The sequence below is a fragment of the Phyllostomus hastatus genome, unplaced genomic scaffold (assembly GCF_019186645.2).
Source record: "Phyllostomus hastatus isolate PE091 unplaced genomic scaffold, TTU_PhHast_1.1 phas_scaffold_60, whole genome shotgun sequence".
NCBI classification, from domain to species: domain Eukaryota; kingdom Metazoa; phylum Chordata; class Mammalia; order Chiroptera; family Phyllostomidae; genus Phyllostomus; species Phyllostomus hastatus.
The window spans coordinates 9,308,348-9,321,835 of NW_025334038.1; the positions used below are offsets into that span (position 1 = coordinate 9,308,348).

The 13,488-nt window shown below is 35.9% G+C and overlaps 1 protein-coding gene across 3 annotated transcripts in view; it reads right to left on the reverse strand.

The window, feature by feature from the left end:
- The window catches only part of NCKAP5 (NCK associated protein 5), an 881,281-nt gene that overhangs the window by 188,192 nt on the left and 679,601 nt on the right, over window positions 1–13,488 (reverse strand). For all 3 annotated transcript variants that reach the window (XM_045826267.1, XM_045826268.1, XM_045826269.1), the window contains one exon: window positions 10,491–10,610. In XM_045826267.1, the coding sequence (XP_045682223.1) occupies window positions 10,491–10,610 (120 nt within the window). The remainder of the gene's footprint in view (window positions 1–10,490; window positions 10,611–13,488) is intronic.

The following is a 13,488-nucleotide window of genomic DNA, read 5'->3' on the forward strand; positions in this document are numbered from 1 at the left end:
GCAACTTAATGCACAGTTCTGCCTGATTCAGGTCCCCAGCCAGCAAGCTGTTCTGGCCTTGGAGACTGCTCTATTGCATGAGCTGGACAGGGAAATGGAATATGGCCCTATCTGCTAGTTATCATAGCTCTATCACTGCTGACCAAGAAGCATAACTAGCGGACCCAGGAGTCCGTATCACCCACTCTATAGCTGCACTTGCAGGAATGTCCAAGCAAAGAACCCAGCCAGTGACTCTACCCATCTGCAGAGTTCAGTAAATAGTCTTGTCTTCCTGTCTGACCATGGAGTTCAGTAGACAGTTCTGCCTGATTCTAGTCCCTAGGCAATGAGCTGTCCTGGCTGTGGAGCCTGTTCTATGGCTCTTCCCTGTGAGGGAAGCAAATTCACAGGTCCACCCAGCTGCTGAGTATGGTACCTGATTAGGAAGACTAACCAGTGAATCTTGGCAACTCTGGAGCCCATTCCACAGGTGTGCTTGGGCAAGAAAACAAGCCAGCAGTCCTATCCAATTGTTCCCAACCAGTGGCACCCCCCAACACAGATCTCAGGCAGTGGCCTTGCCCAAAAAGATACCATGTAGCAAGTTCCACTTGCCCAAGGATGCTACCAGGTGACTAATCCAGAACCTCAAGCAAGCTGAGGAGGACTGCTTCTGCTGAAGCGATTATGTAAAATCTGGAGGAAGAGCCTGCTTACTCAAACATGCAGACATCAATACAAAGAATCAAGAATCATGAAGAATCAGGTAAATGGGACACTATCAAAGAACCTAAATAAGCTCTAATGATTGACCCTAAAGAAATAGAGAACTCTCTGACCAAGAAATCTGAATTATCCTCTTTAAAAAGTTTAGAATTCTACAAGAAAACATAAAATGACAGCTAAATAAATTAAAAATCTAATATATGAACAAAAAACCAAAAAACATCCAAAAACCAAACAATAATCCTTGCACTGAAGAATAAAATGGCTGAACTGAACGATTCAGTAGAGAACTTAGACAGCAGATTCAACCAAGCAGAAGAATGAATCAGTAAATTAGAAGATAAGTCATTTGAGATTATTTGGTCATTAGAGCAAAAAAAAAAAAAAAGAATGAGAAAGAGTTAAGATGTTAAGTCTATGGGGCACATGGATACAATCAAAAGAAATAATATACATGTGGTAAATAATTATTTCTGATGAGCAAACATGTAAAGTCTGGAAGACTTTTTAAAGTCTTATTTAAATGTACAACCAAGAATAGCAGAAATGAGGAGAGACAGACTTTCCTGAACAAATAAAAGCTGAGGGAAATGTTTATCACTAGACTTGCTTCACAAAAAATGGTATAGGGCATTCTCCTAGGTGAAATAAAAAGATGCTTATTGGCATCATAAAAACATATAAATGTACATATAAATATCACTGGTAATGGTAAATATATAGTCAAAGTCAGATTCTCTACTACTGCAATGGTGGTGCATGGTTTCATTTTCTTAAGTATTAAAAATAGCTATAATTTATTGTTAAATATACAGTATGAAATATGTAATTTTATAAAATATATAATTAAAAAATTTTAGAATGTGTAATTTTACAAAATTTTGCAATATTGCTATTTTGCAAAATTGTAATTCCAATAATCTAAAATGTGAGGGTATTTTGACAAAAATGTAAAGACAAAAAATGTAAAGTTTATATATGTTATTAAGGTAAAGTTGTTATCATCTTAAAATAGGATGTTAAAAACATATCTATGTAAGCCTCATAGTAACCACAAAGAAAAAACCTATAATAGTTACACAAAAGATTATGATAAACAAGTAAAACACACTGCTACAAAGAGTCATCAAATCACAAAAGAAGGTTGCAAGATAAGAAACAAAGAACAAAGCATCTACAACACAATAAAAAACACAATGGCACAGTTTGTTGGGAATCAACCTGAAAAGTGAAAGGTTGCCAGTTTGTTTTCTGGTAAGGGCACATGTCTGAGTTGTGGGTTTGGTCCCTGGTTGGGATGTGTATAGGAGGCAACCAGTCCATGTTGCCTCTCTCACATTGATGTTTCTCTTCTTTTCTTTTTCCCATCCATCCCTTCTCTCCAAATATAAATAAATAAAATCTTTAAACACAAGAAAAAAGAAAAAATAAATATCTTAAATAAATAAATTAACTTTATAGCTCAAGGAGCTAGAATAAAAAGAACAAATGAAGACCAAAGTTACATAAGGAAAGAAATAATAGAAATTAGAACATAAATTAACAAAATACTTAATAAGAAAACATCAGAAAAAATGTTTATCTTTTCTTTGAAAAGATAAACAAAACTGACAAACTTTTAGTTAGACTAACAAAGGAAATAGTAGAGAGTACCAAATAAATAATATATGAAAGAGTTACCATTTGATACATTGCAAATGGTAACCACAGAAATACAAAGATCATAAGAGACTACTATGAACAGTCAGTCATACGCCAACAAACTGGGGAAGCTAGAAGAAATGGAAAATTTCTTAGAAACACGCAACTTCCCAAAGCTGAATCATGAAGAAATAAAAAACCTGAACAGACCAATAACAATTAAGGAAATTGAATTAGTGATCCTAAGCCTCCCAACAACAACAGCAAAAACCCAAGACCAGGTGGTTTCACTGGTGAATTTTACTAAAGATTTAAATAAAAATCAATGCAATTTTTTTAACTTTTCCAAAAGTTTAAATAGGAAGGAATACTTCCAAATTCATTATATGAGGCCAGTGTCACTTTGATGACAGCCAGATAAGGACACTACAAGAAAAGAACACTACGGTCCAATACCCCTGATGAATACAGGTGCAAAAGTTTTAAACAAATTACTAGCACCCTGATTTCAACAGTAAATTTAAAAGGCTCACACACCATGATCAATTGGAATTCATCCTTAATATGCAAGGATGGCTCAACATCTGCAAATCAAAAAGTGTGATGCATCACAATAACAGATAAGAATCATATAATCTCAAAAGATGTAGAAAAAGCATTTCGCAAAATTCAACACTTATTTATGATATAACTCTCAAAAAATCTGTATAGAAGAATTACACCTCAACCAAATGAAGGCCATATATGATAAGCTCACAGTTAACATCATACTCAACGGTGAAAAGATGAAAGCTTTTCCTCTAAGATCAGGAATAAGACAAGGGTGCCCACTCTCACCACTGCTATTCAACATAGTACTAAAAGAGCTGACTAGAACAATAAGGCAAGAAATAGAAATAAATAGAATCAAAATTTGAAAGAAAGCAGTAAAGGTGTCTCCATTTGCAGATGGCATAATTTCATAAAGAATTCATGTAGAAATCCTTAACACTTAACCAAAAATTATTAGAATTAGATCAAATCATAAATTCAGTACAGCTGCAGGATACAAAATTAACATAAAGAAATCAGTAGTATTCCTATACACTGAAAATTAGTTATCTGAAAAAGAAGTAAAATAAACAACCCCATTTACAGTAACATAAAAAACACTAAAATACTTTGAATAAATCTAACCAGTGAGGTAAAAGATTTCTACACTGAAAACTGTAAGACACTGATGAAAGAAACTGAAGATGACACAAATAAATTGAAAGCTACCTTATGTTAATGGATTGAAAAATGAATGTTAAAATGTCCATACCACCTAAATCAATCCATAGATTCAATGTAAAACTTATCAAGATACCAATACATTTTTTTACAGAAATAAAAAAATTGTAAAATTTGTTTAAAACCACAATAGATCATGAATAGCCAGAGCAATCCTGAGGGGGGAAAAGAAAAACTGGAGACATTAAACTTCCAGGTTTCAAACTAATACTACAAGGTTATAGTAATCAAAACAGCATGGCATTGGCTTAAAAACAGATACATTGACCAATGAAATAGAATCAACAGCCTAGAAATAAACCCAAATATGTATGGCTAATTAACATTTGAATAGAATACTCAGTGGAGAAAAGAGGGTCTCTTCAGTAAATGGTGCTGGGACAACTGAATGTATATTCACATGCAAAAGAATGGAACTAGACCACTATTTTATATTAGTCACAAGAATTAATTCAAAATAGATTAAAGACTTAAATATAAGACAATACAACATAAAACTCCTAGAACAAAAGAGAAAAAAACTCCTTGAAATTGTTCTTTGAAGTAATTTCTTGGATATGACACCTGAAGCACAAGCAACCTAATACAAAATAAAACAAAAAGAGTACGTAAGATGGAAAAGCTTCTGCACAGCAGAAGGGGAACCAACCATCAACAAAATAAAAGGCAACCTACTAAATGGGAGAAAATATTTGCAAACCACACATCTAATAAGGTATTAATATACCCAAAATTAAAAAAACTTGTACAACTCAACATTAAAAAACAATCAGATTAAAAAATGAGCAAATTACCTGAAGAGACGTTCCTCCAAAGAAAACATGTACAGATGGCCAATACACACATGAAAAGATTCTCAACATCAGGAATCACCAAGGAAATTCAAATCCAAACCACAATGAGACATCACCTCACACCTGTTAGAATGGCCATCATTTGGAAGCAGCCTAAGTGCCCATCAGTAGATGAGTAGATAAAAAAGCTCTGGTACATACACACAATGAAATACTACTCAGTCATTAAAAAGGATAAAATATTACCTTTTGTGACAACATGGATAGACCTGGAGAGTATTATGTTAAGTGAAGTAAGCCAAACAGACAAAGACAAGTACTGTATGATTTCACTTACATGTGGAATCTAATGAACAAAATAGAAACAGACTCATAGGTGCAGAGAACAGACTGACAATGGTTGGAGGGGGGAGGTAGGGAGGCTGAATGAAAAAGGTAAAGGGATTAAGTGAAAATAATTCATAGACAGACAATATTATGGAGATTACTGGAAGAGAAGAGGGGTGGAGAAGGTAGGAAAGGGGAAAGAGTCGATAAATGGTGATAGAAGGAGACTTGTCTTGTGGTGGTGATCACACAATTCAATGTACACATGCTGTATTGTAGAATTGTACTCTTGGAACGTATATAATTTTGTTGACCAATGTCTTCACAATAAATTCAATAAAAAAGACAATAGATACAAGTATTGGCGTAGATGTGGAGAAAAAAGAACCCTCATGCACTATTGGCAGGAATGTACAATAAATTGGTGCAGCTGCTGTGGAAAACAATATGGAGATTCCTCTAAGAATAGAACTAAAGAGAACTAAAAATAGAACTACTGGTACCTATGACCCAGCAATTCCACTGGGCATATAGATCAAGGAAATGTATCATGACTATCTCAAAGAACCTTTACCTCCATATTTATTACATCATTATTTACAATAGCCAAGACATGGAAACAATCTAAGTGTCCCTAACTGGGTGAATGGAAAAAGACATTATAATATATAGTTATGCTAAGTAGAATAAGTCAGACAGAGAAAGGCAAATATTATATCATCTCTTTTATGTAGTATAAAAAATAAACTCATAAAAGCAGAGAATAGATTGATGGTTGCCAAAGGTGTGTGGTGGTGGGGTCAGGGAAATTGACCAAGTTAATCATAGGTACAAATTTCCATTTATAAGATAAATTAGTTCTGGAGAGCATGGTGACTATAGCTAACAATATTGTGTTGTATATTTGCAATTGCTAGGAGAGTAGATCTTAAAGTTCTCATCACAAGAAAAAAATAGTAACTATGTAAGGTGCTAGGTGTTCACTAAACTTACATATCTCAATAAAACTGCAAGGAAAAGCATAAGGGAAATGAGATTATTGCATAAAAAATCAAGCAAATAAACAAAGAAAAGAAAATATCCCCCAACACACAAAATTAAATTAAATTAAATTAATAATGTCTATATGTAAGTATTAAGTTATCAACACACATATTAAGTATTTACCATGAACAGGGATTATATCTGTGGAAGGGTAACATACCACTTTCACAAAGTTCTTGCCCTGATGTAGATTACTGTTTAGGTGAAAAGAAAAGTTAACATGCAACCCCTAGTGCCTGGGGTTGCACTGCATGATGTCCGCCATTAAGGGATGAGATGAAGATTACAATTCCATATTGGACCATGAACTGCTTGATTGTGTGGCATGAGTCATCAATGCCAGAGGAGCTCCAGCAAGGCGATATGAAGGGAGAACCACATTGACCTTGGAATGCTCCTAAGAGGTGGCAGCATTGGTTGTTTCTCAGAAAATAGGATTCAGGCTCGTGGACAGGTGAGTGTGTAGTTGAGTGTCCTGCCAAATAAGACTCTTGGATAGATTTATACTCTGAAAATAAAGATTTAGTGTAGGGAAAAAAAATCAAAAGCACATGTAGAATTCTAAAATCCTCTCAGCTCATCTAAAATAATATAAAATAAAGCACTAGCAAACAAAAAAGTCAGCACTCCTAAGAAGTGACAGCAAATTTTTACACTTTTTTTCTAAGTTGTTGAGATTTTCAACTGTGTGAATAATCTACATTATAACATTCTTTTCTTTTTATCTTGGCCTAAGGATATGGGTACCAGGAGTCTTTGAAATAACAGATAAAAAGGAAAAGAAAAAACTGTGTTAGGTGAAAAATACGAGACTGATGTACTTTCAAGATGATAATACAGATATCCAAAACAAGACAAAAGCAGGAGAAGGGAAATTCTTGGAGGCCACAAATCAAGAGCCTTTCAGGAATGCATAAAAATGGTATGTTCTTATTACAATTACACTGCAGAAGCCTCTGATCTGACTTGGTCACAGGTGTGGCATTTAATCAAAATGTCAGAGTAGGAATCACAAAAATGCCCCTCATGTCCATTTGTGTTTTATGCAGAGGGCACAGAGAAAAGAGGTAAAAGGGAGGAATTCAAGTCTTACTGTGGACTTAAATCACCAGCTGGTAACTGACACACTGGGGATTTAAGTCCCCAGTCTGTCAGTTACCAGCTGGTGATTTAGACTCTCTGTGCCTGTGTCCCCATTTGCAAAATGGGTACAGTGATGGTTTCTACTCAAGGGTCATAATGGAGATTAAATTGGTGAATACTGTAGGGTTTATAGAATAGTACTTGATACATGATAAACACAATGTATTTGTTAAATAACATTTTTGGTAGAGCCAAATAAGCTTCATTGCTTAGGGATCCAAATATTAGTGTTCTCCAACATTTGTTTGTTTTTGCATCAAATACATGCTTTGTGCATTGTGTATGATTTCTAGTGTTTGGTTTTCTTAACAGTGGGACAAGAATTCAAAGGCACTTGAGAAGCAGTCTGCATGCAGAATGCCTCTATACTTAACACAGTTCCTTGTGTCCCACAATTTTTTTACAGTTAGACCTATATTTTATTTGATCATAACCATTCCTTTTTAGTGACTTGCCTTTCTAGATGCTTCAAAGCATTCAACCTTGTTTGGTAGAAACAATTCTTTTTGCACCATATACCATTGGTTTATATAGTAGTTAAAAATATACATACTTACTATGATATGTACTACTGGCATAAACATACTGAGTTACAAACACAATTCATTCACAGTGAGCGTTCAACTGAACTTGTAAGAGTAGTAAGCATACTTAGTATAGAGCTCTCTGTTAGTTGCCCACATTCAGTAAATTGAGTGTTGTTTAATATATTATATACAAGAGGAAGCAGTGAGTATCTGTTAATCTGGCCAGTAGTTCAAGTAAGTTCAGTTAGAGACCCTAGTTCCATTAAGACCATTAGTTTTAGATTTCATTTGTAATTCTGGCTTCTCAATTCCTTAGAAGTTTGCTCAAATTGTTGATTTTCATAGAGTAGGCCCTCTTAATCTGATTTGTAACTATACACAGTCCCAGCGATATCAATCTGAAAATTGGAATCAACAGAGAAATTTATTGCCATTCTTAACATTTTAATTTTCAAGTTAGGCATTTTTCTTTCCCACCATGGAACTAATGATTACCTTTGTAAGTTTCCTAGAATCTGTCAACTAGTCCTAGAAGTATCCCTTTAATGTCCCTCCTAAACAAGAAGTTGCCCAATAGTATCTATGCAATCTTTTATTCTCTATTTTGGAGGGACAAATAATTGACTGTTTCTTATAAATTATTTTCTTTTCCACTTTTTTGTGATGTATCTACTAAAATCACAATGGGTTGTTTCAATAGTCTTCTTTCTATATTTCTCTGTAGGTGGCTACTTCAGATTATGGAGAACCATCAGACTGTATTCAGCAGATGACAACTAAAACAGTTTCCTAAGATTTGCAGAAAACTATTTGGAAACCCATTTTCCCGAATCTCCAGTCCATGGGCAGAAGCTATAAGGTCTATAATATTTGGGACCAGGCACAGAGGTGCATTTGCAGTGTCCACCAACCACACCCTCAAACAGACTGGGCTGATCCAACATGGCTGCACAGTTCCAAAACCTCCAGATAAGACAGAAGTTCAGAAGGAGACACAGAGGCATAAAATTATCTCAAGTGTATGCAAAATAACTCTCCAACTTGCAGAGAAAATTTGTGTCATTTACTCACCCTTCCATTCAGCAAGCAATTACAGAGCTGCTATAGGTGCAAAGCAAGCTCAGACTACTTTTCCTTTAGCCAATGCTCCAGATGTATGTGTGCCACCTGAATGAAAACTCATGAGTCTAATAATAGACAGACCACCTAAAAAGCCAGCAACTTGTCTAATTGTGAGCTGTAAGGTGTTAGAGGGTCTGCATCACACTTTCTATCACTCTCCTTCAGAGAGCTATTTACCAGCTTTTCCTTTTCAAGTACCATTTATATTACAATGGCTCTTGGAAATGTGTTGGCTGAAAACACCCAATGAATAAACAGTGACTTCTATTGTAAGCATATACACCATTCCCTGACATTTGAATATGCATTTAAGAAATTTGTGACAGCCAATGAAAAAGCTTAAATATCTATGGCACACATCTTTACTGTGGAAACAAATCATTGTCATTCATAAACAGACAGTACACAGATCTTTAAACATTGTTTCAGAAAAGCCGCAAGTTAAAACAGAAAACAGAAAAATTCATCAACATGCAACAGCTGTTAAAATTATAATATTGGTCTTGATTATGAGAGAGGAAAATAAATACAAGTTTTGACAGATGCAAGATTCTCTATGACCAACATTTATTGGGGCTGGGACTAGGAAACAGAATAAAGATAGGAGATTTTTTTTCCACACTAGTTTTGAGTCATAAATTATGAATTATGCTCTAGCAGATGAAGTGGAGAGGAAATTAACTTAAGAGATGAGATCTATTTTACAATTCAGAAAGCTGTTTTATTTTCATTTGGGGGGATTACATTTTGATACTTAGTTTTACCAAACATCTTTCTTTTTGAAATGAACTGCAATTTTTCATTATTTCTCTGAGGAGTCAGGGAAAGTTATTTATGCCAAAGTTCAGAGGATAAATTAGTAACACTGTCTCAACTATCTGGAAAAGTGCTGTCCCGCAGAACTTCCTCAGATGATGGAAATGTTCTATATACACACTAATATAGTAGCCACCCACCATATGTGGCTTTTCAACACTTGAAATGTGTCTACTTTGACATAGGGACTTCATTTTAGTTTAATCTAATTTTCAGCTTTAATAGTGCCATGTGGCTAGTGGCTACCATGGTGGGCAGTGTAGTTCAGAAGACACCCCAGTCTTTTCCTTTTTTCTCAGCCAATGAGACCAGGTATCTGGGGGTTATTTTTTTTTATAAATTAAGGGTTTATTGTCCCTGTGAAACCTCATATACTCTTTGTAAGCTGGGCCTCAGAGTGTTCTGAGCAAAGCTTGTTTGAGCAAATATGCACATTAGTAGGATTTTTAAAAAACAGAAAACAGCAAAGACCTGCCATCCAGTCCCCTTTGCTAATTCATGTGTTTTCCTGTGGTCGGATATATTCTTGAGAACTTTGTCAGCTGATAGTTTGACTTTTTACAACTTTGCAACTTTGCATGCTATAAAGCCAAGTACAGAAGTTTGGTGGGAGCATTTAGACAAAGAGAACTTATAAAGCACTGAGCAGATTATAGAAAGTACTGTGTTATGAGGAGGAATGAGAGAGAGAAGAGAGACAGAAAGAGATGAGAGAAAGGAGAAAAACAAACCCCAGGCATTACATAAAATTCTTCCTTGCTTTTATTATGCAATACAAGATTACTAATACTGGTCCCCCCAAGTAATCAATTATTTTCTAATTCCTTTCCATGATTTTGCTTAGTTTACTAGAGGAGACCTTCTGATGGTCTCTTCTACTGTTTATTATTTGTTGATGCATTTTTATCTACACGTAGCTTTAAAAAGTCAGAAATTTGAGAGATGTTCAATTTTAATGGCATCCCTTGAGAAGGAAAGAATCAAGGTTCTGACAAAATAGGGCTTGCCTATGGAGATATTGACAATTTTTGAACTTAAGTAACTTCTTGTGGATAGCATTTCAGTAGCAAAGATGGTTTTCCACAAAACCACATACCTGCAGGAGCAGATCAGAAGTTGGTCTGAGTCGCTGTTGGAATAGGATACTTAATGTTCGATTCTGCTGTTCCAAATCAAACACTCTTGTTTTCAACTTTACACACTCCTCCCTTAGATCCTGAAACAAACACATAGAAAGAAAAAAGTCTGTAACTGAAAAGTTCCTTAGCATATTATGACCATATTTTATCTGATATTTCAGACACATTATAATATAAAGTAAAAGATAATATTTTTGTTCTTCAAAGCCCCCAGAAATAAGTCACATACAATATTTTCTTCCACAGCTCATTGTCTGACAGAATTATTGTGTGCAGGAAAGACCTTTCTTTTTTTTTAAAGCACCTTGAAATCAGAAATGCATTAATCTAGCCTACTATTTTTGAAGATGGTGAATCTTAGCGATACAAAGTCAATTTAAGTTTCCACCTATATATTTTGCCTTTTGATTGTCTTCACAAAAGCAATCAAAAAGCACAAACCACAAGGACAATAATGTTTTTTCGGTGAATAGAGATCTGATGAACTAAAGAAGCTATCACTTTTGATGGAGCCTTTCCTTGTCATTCGTGGAAATGAGTTGATATTCTCAGTGCTGTAGCTAATAGAGTCAGTGAGGCATTTAGTGGGAAACTTGCCCATCCACTGAATTAGTGGATCTCTAAATCCTTTGGGGCATTTTGATCTTTGCGCTGGGAAAGTACAGTAAATGTACCTTGTCATCCTTAGGGAGCAGCTCTCCTGAAGAGTTCAAACACCACAGTGACCTTTCCCAACTTGCATGAGAGCAGCTGACAGAGCATTAGGATTCTCTGGATTCCCACCAAGGAGCAGCCTTCCAAACTGACTTGCAATAAAGACACTTACAGTAGGTAAATATCTACACCCTCTTTGATGGGGTTCAAGAAAGACTAGAATAACTCCTCATTTCGAGGTTCATCAAAAGCTGACTCCTTTCTATATTTTGAACTTTACCTTTCACTATTTCATGATTTTTAAAAAAGTCTGTTCATGCAAAGAACAAGGGTCTGCTTGTTGTCCTCCAAAGCTCCCCACATTCCCACCATCCTCTTCCCTCTGCCACAATCACTTTCCCTCTTCAGCCATCTCTTTCTCCAGTCCAAGCCTGGCTCTCTGATCAACATCCAATTCAAATTCTATTTAGCTCCTCTCTAACTATGACACGTGCCATAATCTGATGTCCCTCAAAGACTACTCTCTTTTTGGAACTCCAACGAGCCCTCCAGGCCTCTTCTATGTTATTTAGCATATACTACTTTGAGTGGATTTTCTGTTTTATGCTCTAGACATATCTTGTCCATTAGATGGTACATTCCTCAAAAGGTAAGCATAAGAAGATATTCAAATAAACAATAGCACAAGCATATTATTTTTATATTCTTTATTTTTTGTTTTTTAATTTTTTATTTGTTTTATTTTATTTTTTTTTACTTTGGTATTGTTATTCAAGTACAGTGTTCTCTGCTTTCCCCCCACCACTTACCTTTTACCCCAGCCATCCGCACCTCCCACCCTCAATCCTATCTCCCTTTGGCTATGTCCATGTGTCTTTTATATACGTTCCTTGATGACCCTTCCTTATTCTATCTCCTAGCACAGCATCACATATGGTAGGACCTTAACAAACTTCTGCAATTATTTTGTTAAAGGGAATGATAATGATAAATTCTATTCTCTAGTGATGGTATCATAAAGAAAGTTAAAGTTTCTCAACACTTCTACTTTGCCCATCTATGGATTAAAGCTCTGTAAGCAAGAGAGAGCACCAGTCAACAGCTCTGATCCCCAGGGCCTAAACAGGAGTCACAAATATGAGTGGGCCTGTTCCATAACCTTGTTCCAAGCTAAGTATGAAGCTGGAGAGAATCAGCTGCTGAGGCTTTTCCTGAGGAGCCACATCATATCCACGCTTATTCGTTATATTTATAGGGGTGGGTAGGGGAGAGGAGTCAAAGAAACAGGCCAAGGTGTAGCCCACTGCACAGCTTTCTCACCTTTTTAGTTAAATGGGTGTAGCTTATGCATGGGATGTCTTCAACTGATTGCTGCCTACAAGTGCAAGTAGAGAAAGAAATGCCATGTTCAGAACGAGGCTCCTGAGGCTCCTGGGTGCAGGACCTAGGAGGGCACCGGGCATCAAAAGTGGGATTGGGAGTGTGAGTGCCCGTGCAGAGGAGCATGCAAGCCGTTTGATGGAGGCCATTTTGGGGGCCTAGGCACGGTTCAAATTAAAAGGCTAAATTTATTTTCTTCATTTAGAATTCAACCTCTGTCTGTGTCTCATTAGTGCTAATGTTTGTTATTAGCATGTATATAACACGTCCTGCTCCCAAACACTAATCGTTTTTACTACTGCTAATTAAGTAATTAATAAAACTTGACTCTGAGGTAAATAAATATTAATAGTACCAGTTGGGCGGGAAAACCACTTATTCTTATTTGCATGTGAAGGTGTGGGAACAAGAACAAACAAATGTGGATCTGCAAGTAGAAAGGAGACCTATAAGGAACACCATCAGCAATTTTTAGCAGCAAAACTGAGAATAACTCAAAAGAGTTCTTCAGATGGGTAAAAAAATTAAAAGAAGAAAGAAAAAATCAATATATACTATAGAGAGTTTTGTACAAGTGCCCAATTTCAATGGTCATTACTAAAGGCGGTAAAAGTTCATTAGTAGAGATGCAGTTTATCAACCTGGAGGACTGTTGGTCACCCTTGGCTCATCTAGACCAGCACAGGGCAGAGGGTGGAGTGGAAGCTGTAGGAATTTGACCCTGTCTTACAATCAACTGACAAACAGAATTGAGCTGGACTGAAAATTCATAGGCATAGAAGAATTGCCTGTGTTGTTCTTTTAAACATTCTTGTTCCCTTCAGTGAAGCTGTAGAGATCAGCTGATGCCGGACAGCTATCACCCCAGGGAACTACAATCAAAACTACGTATGCATGCCCATGCACACATATATAAACAGA